Raw genomic sequence first — 21,330 nt, forward strand, 5'->3', positions numbered from 1 at the left:
TATCGGCGTAACGAGAGATACTCATGTTATCTATTGTATAGTCCTTATTTATACATATATATATATATATAATCAAACTAGCATCGAAATGCATCTTTAAATAGTCGCAAACTCTTAAGTAACTACTGTAATGGTGGATTAATTCGGTATAGTTGATTTCGGAATTTTTTGATTTTAATTTGGTAGAATAGTATTCACTGTTATACTGCAGCATTAGTATACTAGCTTAATAAATTCTTCTTAATTCGGTAGTTACTAGAACTACCTAGAGTAGATTTTAACCTTGTTGTCGCTAATGGACTAGATGAAGTATCGACGATTCAGAATAAAAGGTATTTATCCTGTGAGTGAAATACGTAGCTCCGGTATAATTTTTCCTTTGGCGTTGACTTTTTAAAACCCACTTTTACAACTACAAATCCATCAGCTGGTATAGTTGGAGCTCATAACCATATGGAATCAATGATAACATCACAGTATACAGTCTAGTCTATGCTCTTACATTAGCACATTCACGTAAGAAGTGTGAAATGGAAGTAGAGATGGATGAATTTGTGCTTTATTCCCTTCCAAATGATATGATGATATACGAGTGTGACGATAGCGAACTGAAAGCATAAAATCTATTAACTAATTAAGCTATTAAAGTATATTCTATACATAGATATATTAATTATTATGAATATGTGCCAGCTATTGTGATTGTTGTAAGGGATTGTTCATAAATAAAAAGTGGAGCTGAGTAGACGACCGGAAGAGTAGTAGTAAGCTGTATAAAATGAGTTAAAAAAGCTAACAGTATAGTAGCATGGACTACACGTTGATCATGAAGTTGTTAGTAGGATAAAAGGTAGGGTAGTACTTATTATATCAGCACGGAGACCAAGATTTAAAGAGCAATTCCAATTAATATCAAGTTACGAGGTAGTTTTAGCAGATCAACGAAGGTACAGCATCCCCATTTTATATTATCTCCCTGTGTCACAACCTCTATCAAGACAACGAGTAACGCTTATAATACTAAAAGCAATCCAGAATGTACAGTAATCAACAATTAATTAATTTTTATTTCGCCGGTCTATGATCTCGAAGCGGAATTTCAATCCTTTTAATCATCGAAAAAATTATGCCAGTTCTAAACAAAATATTTACCGAACGAGGCAAATTAATTCTCCAGTTAGACTGGTACCATAGCAGCAATTAGGTGCTAGCTGAAAATTTTACACAAAGAGATCACGATATTTTCTACAATAACAGAGATTAGTCACGTCAATAATATATAGTCATAAAATATTCCGCAGTAAATTTTAGGTTTTTATTGCTACAGTCTAAATTAACGAGAAGTTGAACATACTGTAAAACAGTCATGATGATACTATAGCAGCTGAAGTAATTCATGCTTTTATAAAGTAAAGTTGAGCTAAACTTGGTTTTGCGATCTAAATAGTGTTGTAGCTACGATTTAACATAACTGAGATATTCAAAATAAAATTATCGCGTATGCTATGGTATCTGAAATGAATTGTCTGATTAAAAAAGTGGATACGAAATCTTTTATAGTCCCGCTTTACCTTTAGTAACTACTATCTGATAATACAATAATTAAGAATTCCACGTAGAGGTTATAATAAATCAAATTAAAACGTCAGTAAATCGTGCTGCTAACTATGCAAGGACCGTATGAAATCTGATATACAGCAATTGCATTTTAAGCCTTCATCTGATCTGATAGTGACTAAAAATTTCGTATGGCAATGCAAATATTTTATAGTAACAGTAACAATTCACGTTACGGATATGTAAATAAAAGATTTTTCGTACCAGAATTTACGATATATTACTGTGAGCACGCAGATCTGTTCTAGTATTAGTTCGAATATTTGTTGAAGTAAGAGAAAGTCATTAAAAACATTCTAGTTATAATCTAGTTTTGGTTCAATACTTTACATGTAATCCATAATGTAAAATAATTGCAAAGAAATTGTAAACTCTAGTTGTTCGATCAATAATTTGCACAGTCTTGCTCATGAATCTCATTAATTTAAATCTGTGGCAAGAATAGAAGTAGATGCTTCCAGTTAGTACGATTTCATATGACCACACAAAGTATCAACGCTAATAAGATATTGGACTGGATCAAAACCCATAGATTTATTAAATTTTCAATGAAATTATTTTAAATATATCACTTGAAAAAACTCAAACTATAGCTAACTTAAAGTAACTATTTCAACTTAAATTCACAAAAGTTTCAGTTCACAAAGCAGACTTGAATTACACCGTGTGATCGATCACATTTACATTATCTATTTTGTGAAGCTGATTTCATAACAAATTCCGATATATGATATGCCAACACTTGCTATAACTTCCTCAGAATAAAATTATTCAACGTTAATAGAGTACTAGCACCTAAATAGAGCTAGTAAATCCAGGAATTTAGTTTCTTCTATCGTAATATAATCTCCCCGAAACTTCATTGAACGATATGAGTAATTAAGCCATGCAAATCAGCACTTTAAACTACCTCAGTTCATTAACATAATTATTAATCGATTTGATATGAAATAAAAGAATTAAAGTAATGATCATAATTCAATATCATATTATTGCAAACATAGTTGCATAATTTAAAACTAGAATAAGAATTACGCGATACAAGAATTTAAGTACGAACTAGAGGTGTTTAACTCCAAGTTACGGTATAACTTTTGTTCATATCCATATTCAAGCCGGTTATATTTAGCATCTATCGATTTTAAACAATAAAATAAATTAAAACCATAACTCTAAAAATTACAGTGGCTATTTAGCGGATTCAGAAAATATTTTCAACAATTACCTTGTAATTATTACTAAAATCAAACTGCGTTGAAGTGCCATTGAGTTGGACTTGGTTGATACTGGCTACAGATAATCCATATACTGTAATATAATTCAAACTAGTTTGAGCGGTATAGCCATTTTGCACAACGGTAGCTGTCAACCCACTCTGAAATGGCAATCACAACAATTAGATTAGGTTCTTAAGTATTCTTATAGACTATGGACATAAATTGATAACATATTCTAGATTATTAGAAGAAATATGCCTTGAAATACCCATAATTTTGCAATAATTTATTCATGGTTAGTATAAACATGAAACCATTAACTAGATATCTTCTAAATCTATGAAAAACAGTAGTGAATTGCCAAACAGACGCTTTGCTAGATGGTTTAATTAACTAAAATGCCTAAAGATTGCTAATCTAGATAAACATCAGGCTAAATTATACAATTCTATTGATAATAAATCATTACCAAGAATTCAAACATTTATACAAACGCTAACATCACAAAGTATTATAGATACGTAAGTACAACTACTATTTCACTAATCTTTAAATATTCTTCCTTTTACCTTTGTTGCTTTATAATTAACACGAAGATATTGTCCATTAGCAATTGTATCTAATAAGTAATTTAAAAGCAAATAAATACACTAATATAATTTTCAAGATATTGAACAAGACTAAAGCTGTAAAGTAATACTTAAAAATTCTTACAATCCCACTGTTATGAATCAGAGAATAAAGTAGGGATTCATTTTATAATTTAGTTACTAAAAATAAAAGTTAAAATCTGTATCTACGGAAATAAAATATGTAAAAGATAATCTTATAATCTAGGAAAATTTTACTCAACTATCTTATGGCCTAGCAGATGTTTAGATTTTATTGCAGAATGCCAGATAATACAGTTATATTCTTTACTGTTTTAAATAATTATTGAAATTTCTCTGACTCGTTATTTATTTAATTTTGTTCAATTAAAGCGTAAGTAAGAGAATCATCAGATTTTGTCAAGGTTATGCTTAGCATTTACTGTCCATTAATGTAAGATATCTAAGAAAATGCCGTATTCTTAATGTGAAGATAAAGTACATAGTGAGATTCTTTGTAGCTTTCACGATTATTTTATAATTAAAAATAAAGATGAACTTACTAATAGTCTCTCCATCATCCCAAAATAAGTTTCCACTAGCTTGTAAGGTATCATCCATAGCAACCAATAAGCTGAAAGAATTTTGTCGTCTATATAATATAATATAATTGAAAAATATTTCAATTATCTGGAAAATTCCCACATGACACTAGTAAGCAGAAATTTGATGTACTAACGCAAAATAAGTAGTATTAGCTGGCTCTTGTTGGACGAAAATAGATCCTCCTCGAACATGTAATGGTATGTGATCAAACGGTGCATTTAATGTTAAATAACTTCTTCGTACTCCAACTTGAGCACCCTAATTAAAAGGATTATCATTTTATTATTGATACTTATACGTATAGTCTTTATGTTCAGCTATTATTTATGGCTTGGTAAAATCTATCTCAACAAATTAGTCAAACACCAAGGAAAGTATCAGTAAGTTTTATCACCAAAATTATTCTTGATTAGCAGTCATATGTTTACAGCTATGCTACTACACCTTCATAAAGGAAGTCTTACCGTATAATAGTCATACCATCTAGCATCAGGAAAATATCCATCGACTGTTACTGCGTCCTGTAGATATTGCATAGAAGCCAGTATAAGTACGAGAAATGCGAAATTAGGTTTAGGAATAATTATTTAGCTTAACTATCTGGGCTTAGAGACGTACCAAAGTTAGTACAGGCGTTATAAGAAGTCCACTACCCCATAAGAACTGTTTGTCAATTCCACGAGCTGTTTTATCAGTGGGAAACCTAATTACGTAACACAAAGTGAAATATGGTCAGCATGAGTAATGATTGCAAAATTTCAGGACTTGAAAATTATCATAAATTTAAACAATTCCTTACTCCAACATTAGAGCCCTCATAATTGTTGCACCAGCCGTTGTTGCCTCATAATGTAAATTATATAAATAAGGCAGTAATCTATAGCGTGTATGTAAAACCTTGCGAGCACTATTAGCATTTGCAGCTCCAAATGCTGGAGGGTGATGAGGCTATCAAAGCAAAAAAGACGATCAGTAATTATTCGGCACTTTTGATCTAAATTATATTATTGCAATTATTTTGTGCAATTTTATTTTATTTAATCCAGTTTACTACCAAAGTAATATATTTAAACACTAAAGATCATACGTTTACAAGGAATAACTTTAAACAAAACTAGGGCTCTATACTAGGTAAGTGAAATATGGATTAATTTGTAATCGATAGCTAGACCTATCAATCAATAGCTTAATTATTATTCTGCAAATCATATTCTTGGAAATGATGATAACTTATTCCTTTAACAAGAAATACCTTCGCATTAAGAGTATTGTGATTTCTCGAGTAGGTGTAGAAAGCGCCTAATTGCATCCAACGATTACATAATTTTGCGGTTGAGTCGCCAAAGAATCCGCATATATCGGCTCCAATCTATATAGATGACAAAGTATAAAAATTATTCGGCAAATAATTGTAACAGTTAAAAGGTAACTTATGTAACATTTCATTTTAACTTGTTAAACTCTAAAAGCTTGAAAAATACTTACGTATGGAATACCAAAAAGATTGAACTCTAAACTACCTATAGATTTCGAGTATAAATGTATTAGGATGAATAAACTTATTAAATTTGCCATCCAATATAAAGTAACAGTTTTTTGGTAGTACCAATGATAGAATACGCCATAGAATTCCAATTAGCAGCGTTATCGCCTAGCCAATGGCCACCGAATTTACCACTGCTAACATAAGTAGAACGAGATATAACCAGGCTTCTTTTATTAGTCGAAGCACGAGCAGCCCTGGAATATTTTCATAAAGGTAAAGAATTTAGCTCTGGCATGAAACTGAACTTTAAGCTTTGGTAACTATGTTTCAATATTGCGTCTTTAGAGACAGCAAAACAACCCTTCTTCTCGACTAATTTATTTGCATGATTTAGCTAAATTATTATCAATCGTAATAATAATAATCATCATACCTCAAACTAGGTTCCATTTCACTATGACCATATAAATTGTGAACATTGTAATGGACTCCCCAATTTTGTATAGAGTCCATACAGATTGTTTTGTCATTAAGATTGGGACCCCATATTCCATCTAAAATGAGTAGAAAAAGCATTAATTATTATATCGTCATTCCTCAGAATTTCGATGCTAATGGATAACATCAATATTTAAATGCAGTATACGTAATTTTTTAGGATAAATTCTGTACTTTTCTTGTCAGTAATAAAAATGATTAAAATAAGAGAAGAACGCTAGCCTAGGTTTATTCATATCTAGAAAGGTCTTCACGTGGCTTGTAAGGAGGAGCATTATATGGGTTGTTTGGACAACCGATAATGGAACCCGTTCCAAAATTAGCTGGCTCATTCATATCCTAGTTTCCATTATTGATATTTTAGTCATAAGAATTCAATAATTAATACAATCTTAATTAAATTAAGTCTTGCTTTCTACATACAATCCATAATCCATCAAATGGGATAGTTTTATGAAAGTCAACACACAATTGGGTCCACCAATCTGATGTTTGTGGAGCAGTATAATCCGGGAAAGATGCATTACCTGGTGGCCAAACCTAATAGCACAAGTAAAAAATGAACAAGTTGATAGACTGGCTCGGCTTAAATCTTAATACTGTGCAAATGACAGAAAACAATACATCATCGCTTAAACCTTGCCAAGGAGCATCGTTCCATCGCTATTATTGACAAAAACGCCCATTTTTTTCCCTTCATCGAATGCCGGATAAGTACCTGCTGGTCTAGTTGTATCAATAGCTGGGTCCTATTAATGGAATGATTATATTATTGAAAGTTACTTCTATAACCTACAGTTAGCCATACTTTACAGAATCGTTTGATCTTACTAGAATAATGATATATTTTTGGCCGTAAGAATGGACTTCATTAACTAATGCTGGCATATCCTTATAGCGAACTGGATCGTAAGTAAAATCTAATTGAGTTTGCATATAATCTATATCTCCATATTGAACGTCCTAAAAATTTAAGTATGCGAACTTAAATTAAATATCTGAGGAGACATTATAATTTTAAGAAATAGTACAGAAAACTCCAGCTTTCTGCATGGTTTTACCTGTGGAATATCATAAGCTCTCATTTCAGATAGAACTTGTCTTACACGCGATACATTGCCATAGCCATAACGACATAACTGGAAGCCCAATGCCCAATATGGTGGAAAATAAGGTGCACCGGTAGTCTAGAGATTTAAATTGGCAAATTAATTAACCTGCTCAGATTAAATTGAGCTCTGGCATAGCCCCACTACATAAAATCTTAATTTTTATCCTATTATTTAAGATATCATGGCGCTAACCATAACATATTGTGAAATTGCTTGTTTTGGCTGAGGTCCCATAAAGATGAAAAAGTCTACGATGCCACCAATAGAGCGCCATGTTATAGCTGGACTTTGAGAAAGAACGGCCTCTGGAGGAAATAGTTGGAAAAGAATTAAATTGGTTGCAAGTATTGGTATAAGAATGACTTAGATGTGATCGGAGCTAGAATGAATTATTCTACCTTACCCATTGCATTACTGTTGAAGAAAAGAACTGCATGGCTATTGGCTTGATCATCTTCGATGTTGAAGTACATAGGATGAGTGCCATATAAATTTCCGTCTTGCTATAGCGGAATGGAAAACAGAAATTTTTATTTAAGCTAGCCTTCAATTTAAAGCACCTATGCATATGTTTAAAGTGAAACGTCAATAAATATTCTCATCGGCGTATTCTACCTTAAATATAAGAAGAATTACCGGCAACATTATGTTCTTGCAAGTTAATACCGTACGTAAAATAGAATATACGCGTATAATCATAGTATGTAAATGTTGTAAAATCAATATTAGAAATACAGTAACGCTTTATTCAATCAATTATATATATCACTAAATCTGTGGGTTTAAGTTCAAAGTATCTGTGTTGATTATCAGTAATATCGGAACGTACAGTGGGTGGTTGATCTCTTGCGAATAGACCCCATCTTTTCCAGTTCCATTGCTGATGCTTAAATGATCGATGTTCATGTTCGCCAATACCATAGAAATCTTTGGATAATAATTTTGTGCTCCATTCAAGGTATTGATTTTCAAAGTGTAAAGGGCCTAGAGTTGTATCAAAGCTAGAAAAAAGATATTGATAGGAATTAACTTTATAAGTTATTCAACAAAAACAAGCTGAACTCTAGTGGCGGATTTTTATTTTATAATTGAACAACGATATTAAAGTATTTAGGGTAAAATATCTTAAAGCTGAATAACATTGTACTACAGCGTACAATACATATAAAAGATGACTGTAAAATAATACTTATTGATTTTCATCGTTATCGTTAAGCTTAATCTTGAGATACCTAGCGTTTCAATTTATACAGGTTCCTATTTAATCTCAGAGTTGATAGGTATACGTTGATCAAACTGCACTGCAACTTATTCGGTACACTATCATAACTAGGCTATTAAAATTAGGTAGCACTGAAAGCGATGTCAGCTAAAAAATATAGCATTCTTGAAACATTTGAAGTAGTTTAAAATGAAATACTTTATTTATAAGCATACATTGCTTTTCCGGTTGCTTTACGAATGACTTTAATAGCAAAAGGATTCTCTTGAATTTGGACTTGATAGAGAGGGTTCGGAGCTTCTGCATCATTACCGGACAGATTTGGCATCGTAATTGGAACCTCATATCGAGCATTGTTAGGATCGTAAATCTAATTAAAATCGATCATAATTATGGACAAGATTTAGATGATTTGCTTAAAAATTAGTTTAAATATTAGCGAATGACAACTTGACCAGACTAAATTTTTGTATATATCAACGAAATTAGAACTAAATCAGATGTCATTACAAGTTGATAAATTTTAAAATAGAAAATTTTTTGATAGATTTACGTTAATTTGTAAACTCTGAAAGTAGATTTGTGCTTATTGTCAGCTAAATTAGGTAAGTTGAGGTAATAAAATTTAAGTATAGCACTAAACGAAAGTCAGAAAAAGTCATAATCGATCTAATATCATCTTAATCGTCACAGTTTACAGCTAGAGAATGTCTAACAATATACAAATCGCGTAATACCGGCCATCAATTTACACCAATCAATCCCTGAAGAAATTGAAATTTCTCAAATATTAAATCATCTGATAAATGTCTAGTTAGTAAGTACTAAAATACAATGCTGGATAGTGACTGTCTTTAAAAAAATCATTTAAATGTAGCTTGTATTATTATCTATTGGAAGTAAAAGTTGAGATTGATCGAAATACTGGATACTATAATAGAGGTAGTAATAAATTTTCAAGATAGGAAATGAATTCACATTCCACCTGTAAGGTATCATTTTGCAATGGTAATAGATTGCAGTTACTTTCTTTGAAATCATTCATTTAACAGAGATGTAGCGCTGCTCTCAAGCTTGTAACGGACTCATTTGGGTGTATGTATAGTTACAGCATCAACGTGATCAAGAATTATTTCAAAAACACTACATACAGCTTACTAAATTACCTTAATTCGAAGTCGTTCATTGGTTTGATACTGAATATCTGCAGTTAATGTCGATATCCGACTGCCATATTGAACAGGAGTTGCAGTATCGCGGGTTAGTTCTAATGTTTGACCATATGATTTTTTTTCGGTCTTGCTAACGTAATAAGTTCGATAATTTTGGGGATAGAAGCAATAAGGAGCATTGGGTACATTTGTTGCTGCCCAGCAACAACCACGACTACGACATGTTTGTTCTGAAGATTGGAAATAATCTGGAAAGCAATCAATACGATCATTATCATTCACTGCTGGGCAAGAAGTGGGTGGTGGTGTAATTGGCATGGTTGTTGCTTGCATTGCTGGAGTAGTTGGTGGATTTATTGTCGGTTTTTTGGTTGTTGATGTTGGCGTTGCTGTTGGTGTAGTTGGTGGTGGAGCTGTTGTTGCAATAGTTGGAGTTCCTGCCAAATTACCACTGGATTGCTGGCATAGTTTTTGAGACATTGTGATAGGTAGAATGACAGCAATACATACAGCTACGATCATCGCAGCCAAGGCAATGAGAAAAATTCCTTTACTAGTTTGGCTACCTGATTGTTGGTTCTCGTCGACGTCAAATTTTTCCATGGTGGTTTCTAGCGATAACTGGAAATTTTTCAAAGTATAATTCAAACTGGTATTCGATGAGGATAATTACTAATATTAAACTTGCCGATCAGTTTATTAATTGTACTTTGTGTGCAAAGTAATTGCATCCAAGAGTAATTAATTACTCTGCACAGAATTCTATTTAGCTGCAGAGATTGAATGTTACAGTGTACAAACAAGGATCAGCCCAATTCTGATCTTGCAGAATAGACTGAGGAGGAAGCGAGGTCTTGGACAATATTAACTTGTACGAGAAGTAGCTACCGCAGCTTTGATAGAAGAGTTCTATTGGTCATTAATTCACAGTCACGTTATAAGACTTCAATTTAGCCGTATCGTCTATTTCTATTGCCTAGGGTTGTATTGGCAGGATATTATCTCACTCATAACCGAAGTTGTTTATCTAATGTTTGACATCAATTGTTTAGGTGTTTACATTAGGAAGAATATCCCAGAAAATGAGAATCATCTGATTATGTCTTGACAGTTTATTATTCACTTTTACTGTCAATGTATTCCAATTAAGGATGACAGAAAAATATTAGCAAGAATTAAATCGTATATATTCTTAACCTAATAGAATCGGAATTAGACAGGAGCTTCTTCTGTCTGATAATATTGACAAGAAAATAATAATTAGAACCGGCTAATACCACATTAAGCTTTACAACATTACATAGATATAGAAAAATCCAATTTTAGCTCGTAGCAGGATATCAAATCATGATTGATAGGTGAGCAATCAATAGAGAAGCATTTAATGCACTTATCTACGAATTAGCATTAAAAGATTTAGCCAATCACTTCTACTTTTTCACGATGATTATAATATTATTCACGGCTTTTCCTCGTGCTCATGATTGAGTCAACACTTCCTTTTGTATTATCACGCTAATATTCAAATGTCAATTTTTCGAATTGACATATTGTTATCAGTAATGTTTAGACGAAATATGAGTTATTAAGCTTCTCAAGCAAAGACTTAGTTACCCAAATGAAAATTTACAGTTTAATTCGATGATGATTCAGAATTGCATTATGATGATCTAAATGATGCTTAAGGTCAATCTATATTTGTCTATATCATCACTTTACTACCGCAATTTTACGTTTTCATATATTCAAATAAAGAAATAGTACCACTACAGTATGATAGACCTTCATGACAAAGCTAACAGGTTTCTGTCAGTCTTGACAAATCTATCACGTAAGCTATTTACATAAGCAACAATGTCTCGTCAATCAAAATGCCAAGATGATTTTATCATGATTATTTTTTTACAATTTATTCATACCAATTGTTTAAAGTTGATACACAAGTATCCTTGATAGATATACTAATAGACTACTTTTAGTTCTAATTCTTGCGGCAGGAAATGGGTACAAACTAGGTTATAATATGAAATAAAACTCTAATATGATCCTAGTCCCATTCTCCGGATCTTTTTGATTTAATATATTAACTGTTCACCGGTATATTATCCATCGTAAATCAATTTTTTACTCGGCTCTGCTAGTAAGCAGACAATATCTTAAAAACTACACCAATCAATCTTGATGCCAGGTACAGCTAAATGTTGTTAGGCGACGTTATTCCTATTTTTATATATTAGTCAACTTAATAAAAAAATGCTGACTTAACCCTACATTATATAACGCCATTCTTTAGTTAGTTAGATATAATAGAATATAAGTGTATTTTGATCGTAAAAATATAAAGTGGCCAAAAGTACATAGTTACCGTGATCATGTTTATCCTTTACAACAATGATAATTGCTTTTTCTGTCCATATCTTATTGAGCATGATCATATATTTTAAAACTAGACTACGTATATGGAATATAAGCGAATTTCCGATAGTAAAAATTATAGAGTCCAAATTGAAAAGTTAAAATGATCGTATTGATCTACCATAATCGCGATAATTGCTGTTTTTGTCATAATCTTATTGACTATGATAATATCTTTAGGAACTAGAATATACCGTATCGAATATAGACGAATTTCGATGGTAAAAAGTATGAAGTAGTCCAAATTACAAAGTTAAAATGATCATGTTTATCCTTTATAACAACAGCAATTGCTAGTTGACTATGATAATAATATATTTAAAAGCTAGACTATATCGAATATAATCTAACCTCGATGGTGTAAGAGTATAAAGTATTCTAAATTGCATACTTAAAGTGATTATGTATATCCTCTAAAGTAACGGCAATTACAGCTTTCCATGTGTATCATAATGAGTATGATAATATATTTAAAAACTAGACTATATTTTGTTATCGCTGGTTCTATTCTGAATTGAGCCGATTGAATCTGTTCATTCTATGACGTGAAATTGACAATTGCCAAACAGCGAATAGGAAGCTACAGATCTTGATATTGAAGACAAGAATCAAGAACCAATTCTTAAATCGAAGAATATTAAGAACTTTACTCTATTGAACTAATAATATCAAATTCCAGATAGCAAATAAATCAATTAATTAATTTTATTGGATGAACGTCAAGTCATTGATAATTATCAGTTACGATCGATATTATAAACGTATCATTTTGATATAAGTGATCATATGCGCACAACTAACGATCAAACTAAATTATGCTGGCCAAATTATTAATGAAATGACGTGATTTACCATAGCTACAGTTAAGTCAAGAGATATCTTTCAATCTTAACTGTGCTTAAAATTGAAAACCAGCATTATATCATTTATGTACAGATACAAGCCAAACATTTGTGTAGAAAACTAGCAATTATCAAAATAATTAGTTGAAGTTTGTGTTTTACGAACACGTTTTATTTTGGATTAAAATTTAGAAAAAACATAATCATGAGTTTAGGACACCAAATTAGCTCCAAGTAATGGTGAAAGCTTTGTTCATATCAATATTCAAATTAGATATTTGCAAAATCTATGGGACATGAAGAAAGAATAGATGATCAGAAAAATGAATACGGGTTTATCGTGAAATAATTTTTGCAAAATAAAATTTTACAACAAAATTTAATATCAATCAGTGTTAGAATGCTTACTTTAAATACGCTATCAAAAGTAAATTCTGTTGTTGTACCATCAACTTGAACATTACTGACTGTAGGAATAGATAAACCATAAACTTTGATCTCTCCTAAAGTTGTTGCAGCAATGTAATTATTCTTGGAAACAACGGCTTTCAATGATGTCTATAAAGTTAGAATATAATCTGAATTAATTTTGTATCATGAGCACTATAAAATCTGTCATCTATATCCATTTAAATTATGTTCATGTGTTCGCTAGTATGACAAACAGTTAAAAATTTTCGCTACTCTAGCTATCAAATAAAACATAATCAAGACTAGAGAATTTAGGATAGTGATATTTCTTCAGCGGTTTGCTCATGATATACTGATTACATATTCTATATAATATAATTGTTAGGCTTCTCAGATATAAATTTTGCGTTACTGATTTCGGCTGGATAGTTGCACAGTTATTGCTACTTTCTAGCTTAGTCATGCTATCCTATACACTGATTTGATAATACTATTCATAATATCTAGGAATGAAACCCTACATGTTTTCAAAATAATGCTCAGTAAATATTCCTTCTTTCTCGGTCTTACCTTATCTGCTGTATAGTCGACGTAGAGATATTGATCTTTCGGTATGGTATCTATTGATATTGGAAATTATAATTAAGTCGAAGCGTCACGTTAAACGAAAAGTCTTTATTAAGAAATAGGGAAATCTATCTAGCAAAGTATATTAAATTTGCATCCTACCTATTGAATCTCCATCATCCCAGAATAGATTCCCCTTCGCAGTAATTTTGTCATCCATAGCGACTAGTAAAGAAAATTGATTCATACGTCTAAAAATAGAAGAAAGCAACAGAGAAAATTTAACATATGCGTAAAACTTTCACAATACCTCACCAAGCAAGACAAAAATAAAGAACTACCCACACTAAATATTAACATGCAATTCAATTCTCTTTACTAAATACAAACAGATTACTTCAGCTTACGCAAAGTAGGTATTATTAGCAGCTTCTTGCATAGGTAAGATATATCCTCCACGAACGTGAACGTTAATATGATCGTATGGAGCACTTAATTCAACATTTCCTTTACGTATACCAACTTCAATTCCCTATCCATAGAAGGACGATAAAAGTAATAATTTTTAATCGCGAACACTTGCATTGATAAAGTGCTGTTACAGGAATGTACATCCTCTTTTTAAATACTATATTCATTATGCCCATAACAATATATTATGTCTAAAAATCATATCTTTATTAAATATACGAAGCTGATCACTATAAATCTTAATTTGACTTACATTATAATAATCGTACCACCTACTATCGGGAAAGTAGCCGGTCACCTTAACGGCATTCTAGATTGAAATAAAAAAGAACATAAAGTTTCAAAACGGTTCCAATCTGGCTACTTCATGATAAACCACAAGTAATTAAAGTTAATACCTCAGTTAAAACCGGCGTAATTAATAACGCAGCACCCCACAAAAATTGTCTGTCTGTATTCCTTGCAACTGGATCAGTTGGCCATCTAAACAATAGTACATGCGGTTATAAATTATCTTACAATAAAGGTAAGCTTAATATCAAATACTCTTCTTCTTGAGATCCATTTATCTTGTAACATAATTATTTTTATAACTTACAATTCATCAAATTAACTTACTCAAACAAAAAGGAACGCATAACTGTTAAGCCATCTGTATTTGCGTGATAAAATAAGGTGTATAAATAGGGGAGTAACTTATATCGAACTAGCAGGGCTTTTCTAGCACTATTAGCTAGTTTAGCTCCAAAAGCTGTTGGATGTTGAGGCTAATAAAAACAAGTAATGAAAAAGATTAAATTAAAAATGCATGAAGACGATGAAAGTCACAGTCTCGACCGTACCGAATTTCCTCGACCATTGTGATTTCTGCTATATGTGTAGAATGCTCCGAGTTGCATCCATCGATTACACAGGTTCTCATTAGTATTACCGTTGAATCCGCAAATATCTGCTCCAATCTAGGGTTCAAAATCAGTTTACATCATTACTTTATCCATAGTCTTAGATCTATCTGAAGATTTTTACAATAACTTACATATGGGATGCCAAACATATTGAACTCCAAACAGCCTAACGAGATCAACGAAAAATCAATTACGTTTAGAGTAAGGTCCTTCTATCATGATAAACGTACAACCAAACTTAATTTCTAATTAATTGATAAGCTATATAAACATCTATTTTAATGCTTATCCACACCAGCTTTTAGGCATATTTTACATATTGTGACGAACATAACTGTCCACTTCACTAACCAATGATCGAATATGCTAGATCAGGCCATGTAGAGAAGTTATCACCTAGCCAATGACCACCATATTTACCAGAACTTACGAAAGTAGATCGGGATATGACGATACTTCGCTCTCCTGTAGAAGCTCTAGCAGCTCTATTTTATAGTAATATTTAATAAGATTTAGTGCCATAAGCTTGGTAACATACTATGCATAACAAAAAAAATAGTACTGCAACATCTTATTAATTGAAGGAAATTTGGTACAACAGGCCTCGCAATATATGACATAAATAATAAATAGTATGATAATAATCCTCAATTTATCCCCAATTACTGTTCATCAGTCCGTTAAAGTTTATACTTATAACTTACTTGAGAGTGGGTTCTGTTTCACTAAATCCGTACAAGCTATGAACATCATAATGTAGACCCCAATGTTGCATAGAATCCATGCAAATAGTTTTATCATTCAATGTGCTGCCAAAAATGCTGACTAATGAAATTGAACAAAAGTAATGCATACTGCTAAATCTAACTTTCTTAAAACATTCACAAACAAATAGCTTAATAACCAATATCAAGATACGCAGTATGAACAGTTTACAAATCTAATTCACCAGTTAAAATGAAAATGTTATTATATTATTTTAATAGTGATTACATCTATGTGACTTTTCATTATATACAACAAAATTGTCTGTCGTACGTATACATATACTTATCATCTAATTTTAGAGTTAATACTAGCTTATAGGAATGAATTAAAGTTGTCTTGAAACATACGTGGCTTATATGGTGGATTATTATATTTATTTTTTGGACAACCCTTCATGGAACCTTCAACAAAATTGGCAGGTTCATTCATATCCTGATGGTAATTCATAATCATAGCATTAGTATAATTCTTTATAAGTATAATACTCATTCATAACTTACGATCCATAAGCCGTCAAATGTGATGTTCTTGCGAAAGTTCACGATTAATTCTTGCCACCATATAGTAGTATTTGGGTTTGTATAATCAGGGAAAGTAGCGTTACCTCGAGGCCAAACCTACATATATCGATATCCGTATCAGATTTCAACATCCTATTTTAATTTTGTAAATGAATATAATAATACCGCCAATTTTCTTTTCTCATTACCTTGCCAATTAAAGTCTTGCCTTCACCATCCTTGATGAAGATGTCCATCTTGACTCCATTATCGTAAGGAGGATATGTACCTGCAGTTTGATTGTCACTAATAGCTGGATCCTACAGTAATTGTAACTGTTATTACTTTAAGATTGCAAATACTTATATGCACAAAATAAGAGTATCTAATACACTATACTAACCAATATAATGATGTAGCGCATTCCTCTGGAGCGTAAATCATTGACAAATTCAGGAAGGCCAGCATAATTGACCGGATCCCACGTGAAATCTAAGGCATGCTTCATGTAATCGATATCCCCATATTGAACATCCTTTAATAAAATTTAAGAAAAATACAACTGTTTATTTCCTGAAAACTCTAAGGCCTTTATTTAGGTGTAGACAAGAAAAAGGTGAAAAATTTTCTAATCATTAATCTACTATTTTGTGCTTACATGTGGTATGTCAAACGATCTTACTTCTTCTACTACTTGCTTAACACGATCCAAGCTGTTATAACCCCAACGGCATAGCTGAAATCCCAAAGACCAATAAGGCGGAAAGTAGGGTAAGCCAATCATCTATTATAGTGATATCAATTTCGTTGAAGAGCATATTTTATTGAAATATACGTAATTGATATTAATAATTGTACTTTAAGTTGTATAGTAATGAAAATTTAACCTTAATGTATTGTTGAACAGCTTGATGTGGCATTGGGCCCATCGTTATGTAAAAATCGAGAATACCACCGGTTGTTCGCCATTGCAATCCTGGTGCTCCCGTTAGAATAACCTCTGCATGATTGAAAAAATACTTTTAGATATGTGAAAATATTGCAGCTACGGTAATAAATGGCCTCGATTAAAACCATTAGAAACAATCATTTATCTTGAAATAATAAACCTCGATCTTATTTGACAGATTGGCATTTACATATGCCACTCTTACCCATAGCATTGCTATTCATTAATAGTACGGTATGACTATTGGCTGCATCGTCTTCGACATTTAAATACATAGGATGTGAGCCGTAAAGATTGGCATTGAGCTATATGAATTATTTGAATGGAGGCATATAATTAAGATAATAGCCCACTTTGTAAGACTTTATAATGAAGCATGCTAAACTGCAGTAAATAGTTCAGATAGTAGACGTAGTAACTTACGACTGGTGCTTGATCGCGGGCGAAGATAGGAATACGTTTCCAGTGAAAATCCTTATGCATAAACGTACTATGAACATGCTCTCCTAATCCATAGAGGTTAGTAGATGGTAGCCTAGTTGACAATTCCAAATACTGATCTTCAAATACTAATGGGCCAAGAGTTGTATCAATGCTGAAATTAGAGCGCAAAATGCTTTGTAAATGCATAATGAACTAGTAATCTTTCATTTTATAATATTACTAACAAAAAATACAAGCTATAACCGTCAATTATATTTTAAGCGTCAATAGATTTTACATATGGAACTATTCATGTGAAATGAGTTACAATTAAGAAGCGATTATGGCAATCTTTTAATTTAAATGTGATACATGTATTTCTACTCTAGCTTTAATATAAAATTATTGCTGTTTAAACCTTCGTGTTAAACTATAAGTATTTCTATCTACTTTTTAAATCGATTGCTTTATATGTAAATTTATTACATTTTTGTTCCTGTTGATTTTCTCTTTACAATAATGGTAAAAACTGGTTTAGTCAATACTTCCACTTCATATAAAGGATCACTAGCCTGGTTGTCAGTGTCCGACATGGTTGGCATTGGTATAGGAACTTCGAATCTTTTATTATTAGGATCGTAAATCTATAATTTTAAAATAAAGTTAGTAAATAATGAAATAGACAATATATATAAAATAATGTCAAAAAATGGAAAAAAACTTTTATTTAATTCATTAAACAGTGTCACATCAATCTGTAGAAGATTTTTAGCAATCATTTGTTGTATCCGATAGGAAACAAAGTGCCGCACCTTTATTTTAAGTCATATCACATTGTAATATAAAGTAAATTGGGTGGCCCAACAAGCTTGGCCTTTATTTTACAAGCTTTGATAATTGCAAATTAGTAGAGTAAAAATTAGAGGAAAGAGATCTAGACTTTTTTTTATAAATTGAGATACTGAATCAAAATGACAGACATCCCCTACGTGTATTTCCAATATCTCAAGTTAGATATATAATCAACATCTATGTCGGCTAAATTAACGTTATCCGGTCTAAACTCTATTCAGATATAGCTTACATGATGAGCTAGTCTACTGATACCTAATATTAATATTAGTTGTTTGATTTGCGATCAGCTGTACGAGTCAATACTAGACCTATACAGCATTCTATCGACTTTAACTACTTTTCAGTTCTAATCGACAGCTAAAACTCTTTTCCGTTCATCCTTAAATGATAATCTCAATTTTAATCTGCTGCTCTATTCAACAGATAATATAGCATTAATCCTTAAAGACTGCTAGTTTCATACACTTACTTTCATTCTCAATCTTTCATTGGTTTGAAATTGGAAATCTGCATAGATCATATTTGGAGCATTACCGTAATGAACAGGCATGAAAGCATCCCGCATTAAGATAGCACGAATTCCGAAGGGCATCGTTCGAACTGTGCTGTTGTAAAATGAAAATTTGTCGGAATAGATACACCATGGTACACCACCGGTCGAAATTGGCCTCCAACAGCAGCGCCGATTTGCACAGGAAGAAGGATTGGAAAAGGAATAGTCTGCAAAGCAATCCAGTCGATTTTTTTCAGTGACTGCTAGACAAGGATTAACAGGAGGAGTTGGTGGTATCGTTGCTTGAGTTGTTGCACCAGTTGTTGCTGCATTTGTGGCTGCAGTGGTTGCAGCTGTTGTTTGCGGTGCTTTGGTTGTAGGTGGATTTGTTGGCCGAGTTGTTGGCTTTGATGTAGTCACTGCTTGAGTTGATCCAATTTCTTGATTTAAAGGGATGCAATTAATGTTGATAACCATTGGAACAACGACACAAATGGCGATAGTTGCGATCAAGAATATGCCTAATACCCAGAGAGCTCTTTTGCTGGACGTAAATTGTCCAAATGCATCGTCTTTCGACATTTTACTTCCAATTTATCTAGAAGAATACTCAGGCTTTAGCGAAGTGATTTTTGCTTCAAAATTTTAAAGCTGCTAAAATATGCAATAGAGATGAAGTAAGCTATAGACTATGAACAGATTGAATACAACAGTATTGCACTAGCCTACTAAAAGTGGAGATGGTCATAACCGCTGTTTAATATCACATTGGTCAACTCTATGCGGTCAGGCAAATGGGGAGGTGCTTGTATCAAAGACGGCTAAGGAGGTGGGATAGGAGGTGGGATAGAAGGTAGGATAAGGTAGAATAGAAGGTTGGATAGAAGGTTGGATAGAAGGTGGGATAGAAGATGGGATAGAAGGTGGGATAGAAGGTGGGATAGAAGGTGGGATAGGAGGTGTTTACAAAGTTTGCAAAATGAAATAATAACAAATAAATAGCCTAAAATCACCTACAGCAAGTATTAATATTTATTTATTGTCTTTGTTTATAGAAAGCTTTTGTCTGATTCTAGGTCACGATCATCCTCTAAGATACGCCAGAAATTGAGAAAGAGTTTATTATATTCTACTGGAAGCCATCATTGAACTATAACTGAAGCAAATATAAATTAGTACTCTACTAAAGCTTTTATAACATCTATCATATCCTTGACCTGTAGGCTGTAGCCATGAACCTAATCATGGTTTTTTCCTTATTTGGTTAGGACTTGTTAAATTGTTATTATCATTATTATTGATTCGAGCTATTGATTCTAGCTATTGCAGTCAAGATCATTTCATGTTTTAGCAATCGGCGTTGAGTTGCATGATCTAAAATAATTTACTCCACGTATTAATCAGTTCTTGCGACTATACACTACGGTCATCTTCCATCCAGTTAGGAAAAAACATTCTATGAAGGTCTGTAAAGAGGTGTCATAATTCATCTGTTTTGGTGACTATGATCAACTGCTCAATTAGAAAATGTATTCTATTAAGAACTTGAAAGGGCTCGCAGTATTCTTCCATTTTTACAACTATAACCCGCTAGCGAGTTAGGAGATGCACTACACAGAGAATCTCATAAAATTGACCGCGCTCATCCGCAATATTAGGAACTTTAAGGGGTTTGCGCTGTTCTGCTATCTTCACAACTATAATTCGTTAGTCAGTTAGGAAATGCACTACACAACGAATCTCAAAGAGTTTCCCGCGTTCATCCATTTACGTGACTATAATTCACTGTGCAGATCTAGTTAACAAGGACAGTATACTAATAATCTTGAAAAGTTTACACTATTTATCCATTTTTTTTGTAACCCTAATCCACTCTCTAGCAGGAAAGTGCACTATATGCAAAATTGTTAGTCATTTATTTGGATATTAAGTTCATTGACTAACAATAAAACAACTTAAGATAAGTTCCCATCATTTCTCACGCTATGCGAAATTGTCTTGAATATGAGTAAGAACTGCCCATCGTCAAAGATGAACACGTATAGAAACTTTCATTTATTGATAGACGCTATTTAATAAAAATGGCTTCTTAAGTCTTTCAGCATCAAAGATGTAATCATCACTATCTAACTGAAATAATTTTCCTAGAATGTAAATCACAGTACATCTCAGCCGTTCGTGGCATAATTATTCCTAGGTAAACATTATGCT

At 32.2% G+C, this 21,330-nt stretch overlaps 1 protein-coding gene across 1 annotated transcript; it reads right to left on the reverse strand.

The window, feature by feature from the left end:
* Window positions 1–2,818: 2,818 nt before the first annotated feature.
* On the reverse strand, window positions 2,819–19,596 carry TRIADDRAFT_37758 (uncharacterized protein; the record flags this gene model as incomplete). The annotated part of the gene is made up of 42 exons (XM_002112961.1): window positions 2,819–2,992; window positions 3,404–3,453; window positions 3,988–4,076; window positions 4,164–4,288; window positions 4,495–4,551; window positions 4,649–4,733; window positions 4,830–4,978; window positions 5,283–5,399; window positions 5,516–5,550; window positions 5,637–5,770; window positions 5,950–6,070; window positions 6,269–6,353; window positions 6,438–6,554; window positions 6,653–6,763; window positions 6,846–6,977; window positions 7,076–7,201; window positions 7,319–7,431; window positions 7,530–7,625; window positions 7,952–8,127; window positions 8,564–8,718; window positions 9,515–9,846; window positions 13,152–13,335; window positions 13,759–13,808; window positions 13,918–14,006; window positions 14,163–14,287; window positions 14,480–14,536; window positions 14,625–14,709; window positions 14,845–14,993; window positions 15,069–15,185; window positions 15,263–15,297; window positions 15,483–15,616; window positions 15,836–15,956; window positions 16,247–16,331; window positions 16,400–16,516; window positions 16,609–16,719; window positions 16,803–16,934; window positions 17,058–17,183; window positions 17,287–17,399; window positions 17,554–17,653; window positions 17,772–17,943; window positions 18,258–18,415; window positions 19,096–19,596. The coding sequence occupies 42 exons, from the start codon at window positions 19,594–19,596 to the stop codon at window positions 2,819–2,821; spliced, it is 5,340 nt and encodes a 1,779-aa protein (XP_002112997.1).
* Window positions 19,597–21,330: the final 1,734 nt, after the last annotated feature.

This window comes from Trichoplax adhaerens, genomic scaffold (assembly GCF_000150275.1).
Source record: "Trichoplax adhaerens TRIADscaffold_5 genomic scaffold, whole genome shotgun sequence".
NCBI classification, from domain to species: Eukaryota; Metazoa; Placozoa; class Uniplacotomia; order Trichoplacea; family Trichoplacidae; genus Trichoplax; species Trichoplax adhaerens.